At 41.8% G+C, this 17,090-nt stretch overlaps 2 protein-coding genes across 3 annotated transcripts in view; one reads left to right on the top strand and one right to left on the bottom strand.

Annotated features, from left to right (window-relative positions):
- Positions 1-7,752: 7,752 nt before the first annotated feature.
- pnp6 (purine nucleoside phosphorylase 6) lies at positions 7,753-12,180 on the bottom strand. Its single transcript, XM_020480699.2, has 6 exons — positions 11,929-12,180; positions 10,096-10,265; positions 9,605-9,708; positions 8,882-9,057; positions 8,473-8,663; positions 7,753-8,359 (listed from the first exon to the last, which is right to left on the bottom strand). Exons 1-6 carry the CDS (start codon positions 11,955-11,957, stop codon positions 8,163-8,165), a joined length of 867 nt encoding a protein of 288 aa, XP_020336288.1. The 5' UTR covers positions 11,958-12,180; the 3' UTR covers positions 7,753-8,162.
- Positions 12,181-13,878: 1,698 nt separating this feature from the next.
- Positions 13,879-17,090, top strand: part of hydin (HYDIN axonemal central pair apparatus protein) — a 67,219-nt gene continuing 64,007 nt past the window's right edge. For both annotated transcript variants that reach the window (XM_020480698.2, XM_031822757.1), the window contains exons 1-3: positions 13,879-13,998; positions 16,380-16,564; positions 16,895-17,020. In XM_020480698.2, the coding sequence (XP_020336287.1) occupies positions 16,430-16,564; positions 16,895-17,020 (261 nt within the window). In that variant the 5' untranslated portion in view covers positions 13,879-13,998; positions 16,380-16,429. The remainder of the gene's footprint in view (positions 13,999-16,379; positions 16,565-16,894; positions 17,021-17,090) is intronic.

Below are 17,090 nucleotides of genomic sequence, written 5' to 3'. Positions count from 1 at the left end.
TTAATTGTCAGATTCAACAGAAGATCTCTTTGTTTCTTGGGACCTAGAACAAGCATCTCTGTTTTGTCCGAGTTTAAAAGAAGCTTGCACAACTCACTCAGCTTTAATGCCAATTACTAGGGCTTCGGTGAAAGGATTCAGATGAATTAGAAATCCACACTCTAATCATATTTCATATGGCCCTGGAGGATTCAGTGATAAGGCTGAAATTCTTTGAGGACCAGAGCGTCCAACAAACATATTCCTTTACAATTATGAAACCGCATTTACCATGCAAATCTTAACACACTTGTTATGAGTGGTCATGTCAAGGGTAATGGTAGATCTGGTTTAGGTCGACAGCTAGTCAGTCTTCCTGGGGTCCGACACATTAAAAAAATACATTACAGACAAAAATACTTTACATTCATTACCATTTACATACATTTAAACATCCTTGGACATGCAGATCGAGTTTCAAAGGTCAAGAATGACAATGATCAACGCCTTATCTGTATTGAGCTCGGAAATGAGGACACACCTTGCTGTAATAATGTGAGTTTCCAGTGAGAGGCTACTGGCTGCAACTTATAAGTGGGCTTTAGTCCATGACTTTGTCTGGACTGAGCTGCCCTGGCTTTGTGGCACAGCGTCACAATATGACTAGTGATGAAAATTGTGAATGAACTCAGTTACTGAGAAATATGTCCAGTAAATCAATGCATCCACAACCTGGCAGTCTCACACTTCCTCTTATCTCCTCATGACATACTGTGTGTTTTCCTCTCAAGGCCACTTGAGCTTATTACTGTACACCCCCATTGAGAATAAAGCAGAGGCGACACTGGCTCTGACACTGGCTCTGACACTGGCTCTGACACTGGCTCTGACACTGGCTCTGACACTGGCTCTGACACTGGCTCTGACACTGGCTCTGACACTGGCTCTGACACTGGCTCTGACACTGGCTCTGACACTGGCTCTGACACTGGCTCTGACACTGGCTCTGACACTGGCTCTGACACTGGCTCTGACACTGGCTCTGACACTGGCTATTTATTTTACCTTTATTTAACTAGGCAAGTCAGTTAAGAACAAATTCTTATTTTCAATGACGGCCTAGGAACAGTGGGTTAACTGCCTGTTAAGGGGCAGAACGACAGATTTGTACCTTGTCAGCTCAGGGGTTTGAACTTGCAACCTTCCGGTTACTAGTCCAACGCTCTAACCACTAGGCTACGCTGCCGCCCCACTATGACACTCAATACAGAACAAAAAACTCTCCGAAACATCAATGTAATGTATCCTATTTCGTGCGTAACACCCACCAACCAGGATGGCTCATGAGAACATGTTTAGTGCAACAGACACCATTTAAATGTCACAAAGCCTCAATAACCCATAACTTTATATGGAATCTCAGCTAACATAATCTAAAATTAGCGGTTAGCTAATATGATCTATAACAGACAGTCAGCCAATACCATTTGAACAGGCCCATCTTCCATCAGATCCAGTGCTGTCAGACCAGTTTGGAAATATTGAAAGTCTTTATTCAGCAACAATGTCTCAGTCTATTTCCTCCGCAGGTCTTTTCACCGTGGAATAGTCTCCCGTTTATTGGCAAGACAGGGTCAGATAGATCATCATTCTGAGATGAGAGCTGTCACCATGCATAGAGGTTTAAAGCATTGACCTTAAGACAATAGCACTGGTGTTCTTTTCCTTCACCCCTCCATTCTTTTGGTTATCACTCTGGTTTTTTCTATTCAGGAAATGTTTTTGTCTCCTTCATGAATATAGATTGATTGACACGCAAACAGGGAATAGCAATTGTTCATATACATATTAGAACCGCCTCTGACTGATAATGTTGTTTTCAATTGTGGTTCCCATCTCTGCTGCTCATGTATCTCTTTTCTTTCTTTCTTCTTCTACTATTTAGCGATTTTAATGAGCAAATAAAGAAAAACTTAAACAAACTTTCAAAAGAGTGTGTGTTGTTCCACGGTGCACTGGTGTGTGTGTAGGCGGGAATCTCCCAAAATAATTTTAAATCCCTCTCTTATTATTACACTGTATTTTACAGACTCTCCCTCTGGTAGCTTCGAACATTTGATGCAAGAGAGTAAAAAAAAGTATCTCCGTCAACAGTGGGATTGCTATTTACTGATTACACCAAAATGTGTGTGTGTGTGTGTGTGTGTGTGTGTGTCTGTGTTGTTAAGAGATATCAGGGTAGGAGAGACAGGGAGAGCGTGCCTCTTGATCTAAAAATGGGCACTGTTTTTTTTTTAGCTTGGTGTGTGTTTATATAGAAGAGAAAGACCATATTGCATTTTATTGTGAGTGATTTACAAGTTTAGTGACTCATATGGGTTTACTGTTAACTGAAATCTGTTATCCACATAGAGATCTTGGAAAGTGTCCCTGAAATATGGGGCCTGAGAGAACAAAGTTGCAGTGACATTAATGTGTAGTGAGCCAAAATGGATTTGGGATCTTTACGATGATTTAGCAGTTGTTGTTTGAGAGATGGGGGGGGGGGGGGGGGCTGCAAAAAGGGATGCAAGATGTGCCTGGAAAAGAGAAAAGAGGAAAAAGACAGGAGGAAACAAAAACAATCTCTGACATCTGCCAAAAATGGAACAAAGTGTGCAATGTATGATTAACACATTGTATCTACCGTAGCTTGCTCCCAGAGACATCATGATATCATGCAATAAACTATGAGATTGCCCAAACAGCTCTGCAATAGTTACACGTCTGCAAGTGGCTAAATTAAATACTGTGATGTAGCACTATCGCTCATAGCAATGCCAATGTTGCCTTCCCTGTTATAACACAGCACTGTTCCAGACATGTGGTTTTTAATCTAACCTTTGTGTGGTGGTCAAATAGATTTGAATGATAGGAATTCAGTAAAGCTTATGCAGGGTTCTCCCCAAAGAATGTGAGAGGCGCTGCAGACTGGTTGCACCACGATGCACCATTATGCTCAAAATTTTACCAGTATCATACCACCCTGCATCCCAGTGCTGGCTTGCCTCTGAAACTAAGCAGGGTTGGTCCTGGTCAGTCCCTGAATGGGAGACCAGATGGTGCTGGACGTGGTGTTGGAGGGCATGTAAAAGGCATTTGGGTGAAAGAGAAATGGGGGAGGTTTGGGCAAGTTGCTGTGGGGGGTGCAGGGCTGTTGGCCGAGTTAGTGGTAGCCAGGTGGAAAGCATGGCCAGCTGTAGAAAAATGCTTATTGAAATTCTCAATTATCATGGATTTATCGGTGGTGACAGTGTTTCCTAGCCTCAGTGCAGTGTGCAGCTGGGAGGAGGTGCTCTTATTCTCCACGGACTTTACAGTGTCCCAGAACTTTTTGGAGTTTGTGCTACAGGATGCACATTTCTGTTTGAAAAAGCTAGCCTTTGCTTTCCTAACTGCCTGTGTATATTGGTTCCTAACTTCCCTGAAAAGTTGCATATCGCAGGGGCTATTCGATGCTAATGCAGTACGCCACAGGATGTTTTTGTGCTGGTCAAGGGCAGTCAGGTTTGGAGTGAACCAAGGGCTATATCTGTTCCTGGTTCTACATTTTTTGCATGGGGCATGCTTATTTAAAATGGTGAGGAAAGCACTTTTAAAGAATAACCAGGCATCCTCTACTGTCGGAATGAGGTCATTATCCTTCCAGGATACCCGGGCCGGGTCGATTAGAAAGGCTTGCTCGCTGAAGTGTTTTAATGAGCATTTGACAGTGATGAGGGGTGGTCATTTGACCACAGACCCATTACGGACACAGGCAATGAGTCAGTGATCGCTGAGATCCTGGTTGAAGACAGCAGAGGTGTATTTGGAGGGCAGGTTGGTTAGGATGATATCTATGAGGGTGCCGGTGTTTAAGGATTTGGGGTTGTACCTGGTAGGTTCATTGATCATTTGTGTGAGATTGAGGGCATCAAGCTTAGATTGTACTCTGTATGACACATAATGTTGTTCTTAACCATTTTTAAAAAGAGTAATTTTCTTGCCATAGATAGAAGCATCTTTGGAGATATTTCTTTATTTCTGGTGGTAGGCTGATAGGCTCCCTGTGTTAATATTTCATCTCAGCTCCACTTCTACAGTGTGTTGGCAGAACTGTTGAATTATGTAATGGATTGGGGATGGGAAATTCCTTTTCATTCACCACATTTTGGAGCATGTTTAGTGTATATGTTGATGTGTCCATATCTACAGTTGAAGTCGGAAGTTTACATACACTAAGGCTGGAATCATTAAAACTCATTTTTCAACCACTTTAACAAACTATAGTTTTGCAAGTCGGTTAGGAAATTTACTTTGTGCATGACACAAGTCATCTTTCCAAAATGTAGACCTCCACAAGTCTGGTTCATCCTTGGGAGCAATTTCCAAATGCCTGAAGGTACCACGTTTATCTGTACAAACAATAGTACCAAGTATAAACACCATGGGACCACGCAGCCGCCATACCGCTCAGGAAGGAGAGATGAACGTACTTTGATTCGAAAAGTGCAAATCAATCCCAGAACAACAGCAAATTACCTTGTGAAGATGCTGGAGGAAACATGTACAAAAGTATCTATATCCACAGTAAAACAAGTCCAATATCGACTTAATCTGAAAGGCAGTTCACCAAGGAAGAAGCCTGTGCTCCAAAACTGGCATAAAAAAGCCAGACTATGGTTTGCAACTGCACATGGGGACAAAGATCGCACTTTTTGGATAAATGCCCTCTGGTTTGAATAAATAAAAACAGATCTGTTTGGCTATAATGACCATCGTTATGTTGGGAGGAAAAAGGGGGAGGCTTGCAAGCCAAAGAACTCCATCCCAATCGTGAAGCAAGGGGGTGGCAGCATCATGTTGTGGGGGTGCTTTGCTCCAGGAGGGACTGGTGTACTTCCCAAAATAGATGGCATCATGAGGAAGGAAAATTATGTGGAAATATTGAAGCAACATCTCAAGAAATTGGTCAGGAAGTTAAAGCTTGGTCACAAATGGGTCTTCCAAATGGACAATGACCCGAAGCATACTTCTGAAGTTGTGGCAAAATGCCTTAAGGACAACAAAGTCAAGGTTTTGGAGTGGCCATCATATATCTTTGACCTCAATCCTATAGAACATTTGTGGGCAGAACTGAAAAAGCGTGTGCGAGCAAGGAGGCCTTCAAACCTCACTCAGTTACACCAGCTCTCTCAGGAGGAATGGGCCAAAATTCACCCAATTTATTGTGGGAAGCTTGTGGAAGGCTACCCAAAATATTTGACCCAAGTTAAACAATTTAAAGGCAATGCTACCAAATACTAATTGAGTGTATGTAAACTTCCGACCCACTGGGAATGTGATGAAAGAAATAAAAGCTGAAATAAATCATTCTCTCTACTATTATTCTGACATTTCACATTTTTAAAATAAAGTGGTGATTCTAACGGACCTAAAACAGGGAATTTTTACTGGGATTAAATGTCAGGAATTGTGAAAAACTGAGTTTAAATGTAGGTGGCTAAGGTGTATGTAAACTTCCGACTACAACTGTATGTTTTCAGTGCTGTGACCCAGTTATTTCAAAATACTGATAGGGATGGTGTTACGATCAACTAGGAGTGGTGGTGGGTGGAATCAGGCGCAGAGAGCAGGGTTCAGTCTTTCTTTCAAATGTATTCCCCAGCGCAACAAAACAGTCACGCCAACACACAGGGCGTATAATAAGTTGCCGGTCCAAACAACAGGACAAAATAGTCCGGAGAATAAATATATGAATAACTCACACCACCAAACACAGAGTAACACAAACAAGCCCGCACAAATACCCAGCGGGCCTAGTGCCCTTAAATACCCTACAAACAAACCCTAATACAAAACAGGTGTACCCAATTACCCAATAACCCAAAACAAACGGAAAGGGAATCGATGGCAGCTAATAGGCCGGCGACGACGACCGCCGAGCACCGCCCGAACAGGAAGAGGCACCGTCTTCGGCAAGGTTCGTGACAGATGGGGAGGAGGGATGTTGCGTGGGGGCGTATCCCCCTTGTCTTTTTCTCTCATTTCATCAGATTCCTTCTTTTTATTGATCAACATTAATGATGATAATCATCTCACTTGCCCTTTTATTTTTCCCCAATTGGTAGTTACAGTCTTGTCTCATCACTGCAACTCCCGTACGGACTTGGGAGAGGCGAAGCTTCACAACCCAACCAAGCCGCACTGCTTCTTGACACAATGCCCACTTAACCCGTAAGCCAGCTGCACCAATGTGTCGGAGGAAATAGCGTACACCTGACAACCGTGTCAGCGTGCACTGTGCCTGGCCCGCCACAGGAGTCACTAGTACGCAATGGGACAAGACATCCCTGCCGGCCAAACCCACCCCTAACCCGGACAACGCTAGGCCAATTGTGCACCGCCCCATGGGTCTCCCGGTCGTGGCCGGTCTTCGACAGAGCCTGGACTCGAACCCAGAATCTCTAGTGGCACAGCGCTACTCGGGAGGCCCACTTGCCCTTTTAAAACAAAGCATAACATAAATGTACTGCTCTATGAAACACATTAAAAGACTGTTCTCTTCCCATATTGCTCATGAGTCAATATGAACATAAACAAGAGGTAATAAACCATTCCGTTCAAAGGATTTTCACTACCTGTAATCTCACACTAACATTGCTCCTGCACAAACACCCTCACGCAAGCACACACACACACAACCTCCTACTCAAGGTTCTCAGTATTGTTTTGCCTATACTGCATGTGACTCTCACAATAACAGTACACAATTTTATAAGTGTAATTTGCTGGTTTTAAACCGTATATTATGTGAAAATACATTCGATTTTAGGACAACTGAAATGAAAGTAAAGAAGTTAATCTCCTACATACAGTACATTACTACTCCTCAACTGTGAAAAACATCTGACAACAACAGTCTCCTTTTTATGATTACGAAAATAACTGGTCCCCAATATACAAAACATTAAGGACACCTGCTCTTTCCATGACATAGAATGACCAGGTGAATCCAGGTGAAAGCTACGATCCCTTATTGATGTCACTTGTTAACTCCACTTCAATCAGTGTAGATGAAGGGGAGGAGACAAGTTAAAGAAGGGATTTTAAGCCTTGTGCCATTCAGAGGGTGAATGGGCAAGACAAAAGATTTACATGCCTTCGAACGGGGTATGGTAGTAGGTGACAGGCGCACCGGTTTGTGTCAAGAACTGTAAGGCTGATGGGTTTTTCACACTCAACAGCTTCCCATGTGTATAAAGAATGATCCACCACCCAAAGGACATCCAGCCAATTAGACACAACTGTGGAAAGCATTGGAGTCAACATGGGCCAGCATCCCTGTAGAACGCTTTAAACACCTTGTAGAATCCATGCCCCGACTCAATATTAGGAAGGTGTTCCTAATGTTTGGTATATTCAGTGTATGTTAGTTTAAAAAAAAAGTTTTACTTCTCATCACTCTGAGAAATTTGATTATTCTTATAACCATGATGAGTTTTGGCGATCTCTCCATCGAGTAGCAGTCGGATTCTAGAAAGGTAGAATAATAAGTCTAACAAGGAAGAAATATACATTGTTAATCATTACTAATGAGCAACAACACAATGATTGTTGGTCCACGTGATATACAGACCATTGATTTGACTTTCAGTGCTTGATCCCATGATCACATTGACCATGAGATTCATTTGTACTTAATAATTGTGCAATACATTAATGTACATGAAGGCTACATATCTTACACTTCAGTGTGATGCATTTTCAGTTTTGTTTTAATTCAAAGGAATATATTATTTTCAAGTATTACATTACTTTATAGCCATGTGGACAACCCCTTTTTGAAGAGGTGAGTTTGGTTAGTATGCCTCTTTACAGTGCTTCAGTTTAGAGATTACACAATGAAGACAAATCCTAGCCTATAAGATGTCAAATCAAACTGAAGTAGCAATACTAGCATTAGCCTCTGTGCTGAGAAATGTAAACAAATAAGACATTATTTAAAGCTATCTAGCCTTTCCTTCAAATTACGTATATCATATGATTGCAATGATCTGTCTGCTAGCTATTTCTCTAGAATATATGCATCTGTGCTTTCTGTATAACATCACCTTACAGTAGCTATGTTCCTGGGCAGTTAACACAGACAGACTGGGGCTGATCTACATCTTAGCCAGCAGGTTACTGATCAGCCTCTGTAGGTCCTGAGTGCGCATTCTTGTGGTATCCAGTACCTCCTCATGGTTGGCCTTCTCCAGGCTGTCGTAGTCTGTGACCACCTTGTTGGTGATGAGAGACAGGCCAAAGACACGAAGACCACAGTGACGAGCCACCACCACCTCAGGGACTGTACTCATACCTACAGAGCACAGAGAGGGTGAAAAAGAAGACAAGCACCAGAGTTCTGTAGAAGAAATGGACATCTATTGAAAGATTTCAGGGCATTGATAAAGCCCAATGAACCATACTAACCCACAGCATCTGCGCCTAGTTTCTGGAGAGCTCTGCACTCTGCGATGGTCTCAAAGTTGGGACCTGCCACCATGCAGTACACGCCTTGCTGGATGAAGGAGGAACAGCCCTGCTCCTCAGCAGTCTCTTTGGCCAGTATAGAAAGGTCTTTGTCATAGGCGTCCGACATGCAGGGAAAACGGACTCCAAACCTGAAGAGATACATAAAGTCCTGTGTCATATCAGAGACCCTCAATGTCAGGTAAAGGATAAAGTACAATCCAAGAAGTCCACAAGTATAATACCCATGCGCTTTACTGTAATATAATGCCAGTAATCAGGCTTCTCAGACAGCAGGAACGTGCAACATGACCCTTCCTTCCAAAGATCAAGAGACTGCTATTCTAACCAGGAGTGATGGAAGGCTCACCTTTCATCGTTGTGACCACACAGTGGGTTCTGGCCTGCAAAGCCTGGCATGTTGATGTGATCCTTGATCAGCATGATGTCACCTACTTTAAAGTTGGGGTTCAGCCCCCCAGCAGCATTAGTGACAATCAGGGTCTCCACCCCGAGCAGGAAGAACACTCGCACCGGGTATGTCACCTAGAGAGAAAGAAGAACTAGAGATAAGAGATCACATGCTCAGTACTAACATTTTTTAATAGCAAGCCTGCACTGTTTTCATTTAGTGTGTTCCCTCAGGCTACTACTCCACTATCACATATTTACAATACAACATCCATGTGTAGGTGTGTGTAGAGTGTGTGTCTTATCATGTCAGAGTGCAGATTATATTGTGTCCAAAGATTTACGATGAAAATTCAACTCACACTGTCAAAGGTTAACCCAAATTGCCTGGTATGCTACTTTTACAGAGGTTAAAAGCTAACTCAAGACACTAACTGTGTTATTCTAATATTATGGTACTTATGTTCTTCATAAAAGTACAAACTGGTGAAGTATCATTGAGTATCCTCACTACTCATTTGAAAGAATATAGTAGCTGCATTTAAAATTAAATATCATCCCATAAAACAGGTGTCAGGTTTACCATGGGATATACAAGCATTTCAATACACTTCCACAACATACAGTACATAAAAAATGTAATGAGGATATGGCTCTGGTGGGTGGAGAGAGTGGAGCTCACTGTGGCAATGTTGTAGCCTTCGTAGAAGTGGAAGCGGCCCTGCATGCAGACACACTGCTTCCCCTGCAGCTCCCCAAAGACCAGCTGACTGGCATGTCCTTGTACTGCAGTGGTGCAACAAGAAAAAAAGGTGGAGCATTTTTATAGAATTACTGAATGTAAATATTTCAGTCAGGTCCCAAGGACAGGAAGCAGCAGCCAGCATTGGGTGAAGGTCTGGTTCTGGGTCACAGTGAAAGACTGGTGTTCTTACTTCAACTTTCAAAACATCCACTTAAATATTTCTTATCTAATATTAAATGATTAAATGCATAAGTTATCAATGATCATTATAACATATATTGAACTTTGGTCAAGTGTTCACTAAGCATAACACTGTAAGATAGTATGTAATGTCTACAGGATGATGTAATGATGCATGTACAAACTGAAGACAGTGTGTTGCTGTACATTTTCCGGTGGGACAGTACAGGATAAGGATATTGTCTGACCTGTGCTGTTGGGGAAGCATGGGATGTCCTTGTAGGGAAACACAGTCTTGTTGTCCAGCAGGTCAGCCAGGCCGCCCAGGCCAGAGCCACAGATGATGGCTACTTTAGGCCTCTGCTCAGTGTGGGACAGCAACCAATCAGCTGTTTCTCTATAATCCTCATATTTGTAACTGAGGAAAGAAACATAGTAAGTGCATGCTATTCAGTGAAATATAATAATAATATATGCCATTCAGCAGAAGCTTCTATCCAAAGTGACTTACATTAATTTGTGCATATATTTTTACATATGGGTGGTCACAGGAATCGAACCCACAATCCTGACGTTAATTTAAATCATCAAAGATAATCTGTGTTTCAGCTGAGATAGGTTACTATATACCTTTCATCTGAACACAACCAATAGTAACTTTTCTTAGTTGATGAGCTCAACCTGTCAATTACAGAAGGGTGATCTTCAAAAGTATCTTAGCAACTTCTACAGCTGGTAAAAACAGAATCACAGACACAACACACCCTGTAACCCCCTCTCTTGGTAGTGTGTGTGTGTGTGTGTGTGTGTGTGTGTGTGTGTGTGTGTGTGTGTGTGTGTGTGTGTGTGTGTGTGTGTGTGTGTGTGTGTGTGTGAGAGAGAGAGAGAGAGAGAGAGAGAGAGAGAGAGAGAGAGAGAGAGAAAGAGAAAGAGAGTTTATCTACTTGAATTAAATTGAATCGTGAGTTCAACAAAATGTAATTAACTTCTACACATTCAAACTCTACAAGCACATCGACTTCATTTGAGACACATCACTGTTGTCGGCAAACTCATCGGGTGAATGATTGATTGCAAGTCCTGTAATTTAAAAGCAGGCTTACACAGCTTTTATAAGTTACCATAAACCCAATTAGATCACTTGACTAGAGGTCACTCTAACAAACATTAGTTGCAGAAGGCAGTTTGAGTTCTGCAAATAAAAAAATAAATATCATCCTCATATTCGATGTTAGCAATAAACCTCCAGGCACCATAAACTTTTATATCGGCAGGGCATGTTTTATGGGTTGTATACGCTTCATAATAAAGCTGGATTTAAAATGGAAAATAGTGGCAATTCAACCTTCTGCTCGCTGTAGTAAAATGGTGGGAGCTACAAAGGCTCAGTGAGCAAGTGAAATAAGCAGCAGGATTGGATGATTCAGTGGCAGCGCAGTGCGGAGCTGTCCGTGGTGCTGCTGCCTGCTGCGGGATCAGCGCATTCCATTCAGGATGGTCCACAGAGCCGCGCGACTGCACACTCCTACTGAACCAAGCGCACAATGAACACGCACAATGGCCACTCATTTTGTATTTATTGACAGACAACGGCGAGTCCCTTTCCTTTCAAATGAGCTGGCAAAAGCTAGGGCTACTTTCAATGCTTGAATTCGTTTTGCATAGAGTTTGCATGAAAAGGAAGCATGTTTCTTTAAGTGCTGCCCACGCTAACGTGTATCTACGTATGAGGATGTAGGCAGCCTAGTTACTAACAATGATAGGGAGATAAAAAGCTTAAATATTGTTAACCTTATAAACAATATACATTTTCGATATGTAAATCAACTATTTGTATTGATATCTATCAAATAGAGCCACGATAATCTCTTGCCATATGTCAAAAATATGCCTATTTCATGTAGCCTAATCCACCGACACATTGTTACCTACGATATGACGATTTTACTGACCTAAACTGGCATTTTGGCAGAACTTTCATGGGTTACTGTGAAAATTATTATAGGCTCTACTGTGTAGCCTATCAGGAGGACAACCGTTCACTTCGTTTTACTTCGATATACACCAATATGTTATCTTACCTGCATTTGTTTGAGGATGACTTGTTCATTGCTGATGATGAGGTAAAGCTACAGTAGAAATGGTTTGTTCTTCAGGCACAGCGTTTAGCGACAAATGGTACTCGTAGGACAAGGTCAGTGATGGGAGGGTGGCGTGACGGAGGAGGAGTCGTTGAACTTGCGGTTCCTTTGAAAGGTCTCGTTGTTCTAATCCAATTGTCTAACAGACTGGGGCGCTCACTGACCCGCGCAATAAACCTTGACAACATAGGGAACTGAAAGGATCCTATGACTAAAGCAGAACAAATAATACATAACTCTACATTAAAGCTTAACCACAAAACAATGATTTACTGACAGTGAAGGTGCATGAAGGGGAACTTTTTTCTACCTGAAACCACGCTCTCACACTGAAAATACCCACGTTAATAGTTTGGTTAACACTCAGAGCAGAGACCTCAATTAGTCAACTATGATTTGGGCTGGGGGGGGGGGGGGAATCCCCCCCCAAAATATAATAAAATATGCCCACTCTTTTGAATGTCTCCATGTGCTCTGACTCATGTGAAATGCAAAAAGTGTGGTTAGACGTCAGGTTTTGGCCTGGTTGTGTAGGACTACATCGAGAAATATTGCAGTTTGCAGGCTACTTCAAGGTCTTTATCGGCCCATTTGCTGAAGTCATGTTCTAACTCAACCTGATATCTTATCAATTAATGTGGCATAGGGAGTTAGGCCTGGACTCATTCTGTAATTTTTTGGTGATGCAGAATAGGCATGTGCATTTTGAGAGAAATCCCCTGGTATCAGGGTCTTCAGGACAAAATAGTCTGCTACTCTATTATTCATGATCTTTCACAGGTTCTACTACCTAGTGCATACTCATGCATATGTCTACTGGGATAAAATAACTGTTAAAGAAACATTAAACATTTTTGATAGCAAACATTACAAATATGCTGGCACCACAATTTATAGATTAATACCCCAAATGTAGCATACATATTGTCTAACAAGACTTCCAAACTGTTACTCCAGTATTTATGCTGCAGTAGTTTATGTGTCGGGGGGCTGGGGTCAGTTTGTTATATCTGGAGTACTTCTCCTGTCCTATTCGGTGTCCTGTGTGAATCTAAGTGTGCGTTCTCTAATTCTCTCCTTCTCTCTTTCTTTCTCTCTCTCGGAGGACCTGAGCCCTAGGACCATGCCCCAGGACTACCTGACATGATGACTCCTTGCTGTCCCCAGTCCACCTGGCCATGCTGCTGTTCCAGTTTCAACTGACCTGAGCCCTAGGACCATGCCCCAGGACTACCTGACATGATGACTCCTTGCTGTCCCCAGTCCACCTGGCCATGCTGCTGCTCCAGTTTCAACTTCCACCTGACTGTGCTGCTGCTCCAGTTTCAACTGTTCTGCCTTATTATTATTCGACCATGCTGGTCATTTATGAACATTTGAACATCTTGGCCATGTTCTGTTATAATCTTGGCCACCCCACATAGCCTGGTTCCTCTCTAGGTTTCTTCCTAGGTATTGGCCTTTCTAGGGATTTTTTCCTAGCCACCGTGCTTCTACACCTGAATTGCTTGCTGTTTGGGGTTTTAGGCTGGGTTTCTGTACAGCACTTTGAGATATCAGCTGATGTACGAAGGGCTATATAAATAAATTTGATTTGATTTGATTTGATTTCACATGTAGTTTGAGTGCTCAGAAAGGAATGCATGCATAGCCTACTAATGAAGCCTAGTTAGATAAATCTAACATTTGTCATCTTGATACCCAATTAGAATTATTAACTTTGATCATTAATGGGTTTAACATAGGCGGCTAGATAGAAGACTGGTCACTCTAATAAGAGAGTATGGGTTGGTTCGTCTCAGAGGTACATTTGGATACATTGTTTCTGACGTTGCCTCCCCGAAACCCACCCTTTTATTCCCGCTTTGGACACGTGACCAATGATCAATGAGGACCACGTGACCAATGAGAAGAAACCAGCACGCCTGTAGAGTCGGTGCCATGGTAACGGCTAAATGCGCTACAAACTGAAAGGAGAGAAAGAGAGGGACAACTATTGGTGACTATTCTGTAAGTTTCAAAACAAATGCCAATGCCTGGTTACTAGGAATATAAAGAACCTAGAACTGAGTATAAAATGTTTGAACTGGTTTGATAATGTAGACACATTTACTGAAGTTTATAGCTAACGTTAGCTAGTTGCTAACGTTAGTTGGTTGCTAGTATAACGTTATTGTACTGTTTGCAGATTTGAACGCCAGACGAAATATTGACACATTTTGATGGATTCAATATACCTTCGTTACCACCAATAATAATAAATTACTCAGCCAAAGTAAAGACAATTCTAGCTACAGTGCTGAAGAACTGTTATCTCTGCGCACAGGCTGTAATTGATCCAAAACACGAAATAAATTACTTTTGAGCACTGTTTACCACCAGACTTGCCAAGTAACATAACTTCAGCAGGGAGGAAGAGAGAGGCCCAACTCAGGTTTCGTTTTTTCGCCCACAATGAATTCGTTTTTTGTATGGCGATTAATGAGAGAGTGGTGAATTTGGTCAACAAAAAATGAATGGTTTATTTGCTAAGTTATTGAGGTTTATTTGATCGAATAGAAGTTTCGTAATGCTTAAGTTGTTACGAGTGTACTGATATAAGTTGGATACGAGACATCCAGGTGTTGTGCCGAAAATCTCCCATGTGCCAGAATTCTCCACCCTTCGCGTTCTTCATTGCTGCGACTTGCTTGCTAGTTGATTTCTGCTCTTCACTCCGTTGTCAGTTTAGCTTACATTTCACTGATCTAAGTAGCAGAAAGCATTTTGGGCTGCAGTTTTCGGTTTGGAGATTTGTTTCAAGTGTATGTGGCGGTTCTAGTTTATATGGCGCCCTGGGCGAACTCCCCTTCAGTGCCCGCATCCCGGGGCGCTCGTGTCCCGCCCCCGGCAACAGACGCCTCACAAGTCCTCAACTTGCAGCTTCAACCAGTCTCAACGTCAACAGTGAAGAGGCGACTCCAGGATGCTGGCCTTCTAGGCAGAGTTGCAAAGAAAACTCCATATCTCAGATTGGCCAATAAAAATTAAAGATTAAGATGGGCAAAAGAACACAGATACTGGACAGAGGAACTCTGCATAGAAGGCCATCATCTTCACTGTTGATGTTGAGACTGGTGTTTTGCGGGTACTATTTAATGAACCTGCCAGTTGAGGACTTGTGAGAGGTCTGTTTCTCAAACTAGACACCCTTATGTACTTGTCCTCTTGCTCAGTTGTGCACCGGGGCCTCCCACTCCTCTTTCTATTCTGGTTAGGGCCAGTTTGTGCTGTTTTGTGAAGGGAGTAGTACACAGCATTGTCTGAAGAAAGGTGTTTGTTTCTGCCCATTTTGAGCCTGTAATTTAACCCACAAATGCCAATGCTCCAGATATTCAACTAGTCTAAAGAACACAGCGTTGTTTCAGAAAAAAGGTATTTGTTTCTGGCCATTTTGAGCCTGTAATCAAACTCACAAATGCTGATGCTCCAGATACTCAACTAGTCTAAAGAAGGCCAGTTTTATTGCTGCTTTAATCACCACAACAGTTTTCAGCTGTGCTAACATAATTCCAAAAGGGGTTTCTAATGATCAATTAGCCTTTTACATGATAAACTTGGATTATCTAACACAACGTGCCATTGGAACACAGTAGTGATGGTTGCTGATAATGTGCCTCTGTACTCCTATGTAGATATTCTATTAAAAATCTGCAGTTTTTAGCTACAATAGTCATTTACAACATTAACAATGTCTACACTGTATTTCTGATAAATTTTATGTTATTTTAATGGACAAAAAAATGGCTTAAAAAAAAAAAACACGGACATTACTAAGTGATAAAATCATTGATCTGTTTAAAGATAATGATTAAATAATTCTACCCTGAAACGTAACCATTAGCGAGTATCGTTTATGTTGCATGTATAAGGAATACTTAAAGTATTAAACACAAGTCGAATTAGGTTGGACTGGGAGAGAGAGAAATGTGTGTGTGCCTAAGAAAACACAGAAGAACAGTGGTGAGAACTATGGAGAAGGATAAAACTCACCTACTGTTTGTGTGTATGTACAGTATGTGCGTAGGATACCTACTGTTTGTGTGGAAGTATGTGCGTAGCTATAAAATGGATGTCTTTGAATAATGGACTTCAGAACGTTCTCGTGAATAAACTGTACTATCTTTTTGCATAAGCTGAGTCTTTGACTAATTGTTATTAAACCCATGGTCTTACAGATCTCAGGGATTGGTCAGAGCTATTGATTGTCAGTTATTATCATTGGGATTGAAAATTCTCGTGACACTAAGTGAACCCAAACTTTTGAAGGGTAGTGTATCTACTAGAATAAAGACTCTTAGTGAGTCTGTCTTGTTGATTTCTAAATAAATGAATTTATTCATATTCAACAGGATCCGCTGTATTCTCAAATGAACTAAACAAAGGAAGATCCAACTTTGCAATGCCCACCTCCAAGGTTCAGGCATCCCATGCGGCTCTGCCAAGCCTGCCTCTGAAAATACCAGAGGGATTCAAGAGCAAAGTGGTGGCACCCAGGAATCCCAAACTAGTTAGAAGAGAGGATATGCCTAAAAAAGTGAGTACATTCATATGGAGTGTATGTTTTCAATATACACATGACTTGCATCTATTATTGAATATATCCTCCTACTTCATTATTAATTTATATATATAAAAATGTGTCCCTGACTTTGAAATGAGTGCAGTTCTATGTTTACTTATTGATGAACTAACTGATGGAGAGATGTTATTATGGGGGAAATTAAGCAGAATATGTGTTTGAGTTGACCTATTCTAAAAGGGGAGAATAATAACATTCCAGGAATATGTCTGTGGTCAAGGATGGACATTTTTATTTAATGATCACTCATGGATTCTGTTCATTGAATTCCCTTTCTCAATGTAGTTGACACCATCCGCTTTTGCACAAGAGATGTCTCAATCTACGGAGGAGCGTCTGGCAAATACACATGCGATGCACCCACCACGCATTCTAGAGCTGATAGACATGACTGAGACCACTCACCAGAAGGTAAAGTCTATGCAAATGCACTACAACAGGATTTCCCAACTCGCGGCCTACAGGCCGAGTTTGGCCCGCG

This window comes from Oncorhynchus kisutch, linkage group LG4 (assembly GCF_002021735.2).
Source record: "Oncorhynchus kisutch isolate 150728-3 linkage group LG4, Okis_V2, whole genome shotgun sequence".
Classification (NCBI taxonomy): domain Eukaryota; kingdom Metazoa; phylum Chordata; class Actinopteri; order Salmoniformes; family Salmonidae; genus Oncorhynchus; species Oncorhynchus kisutch.
The sequence above is the reverse complement of the archived record's forward strand: the minus strand, read 5'-3'. Positions and strand labels throughout refer to the sequence as shown.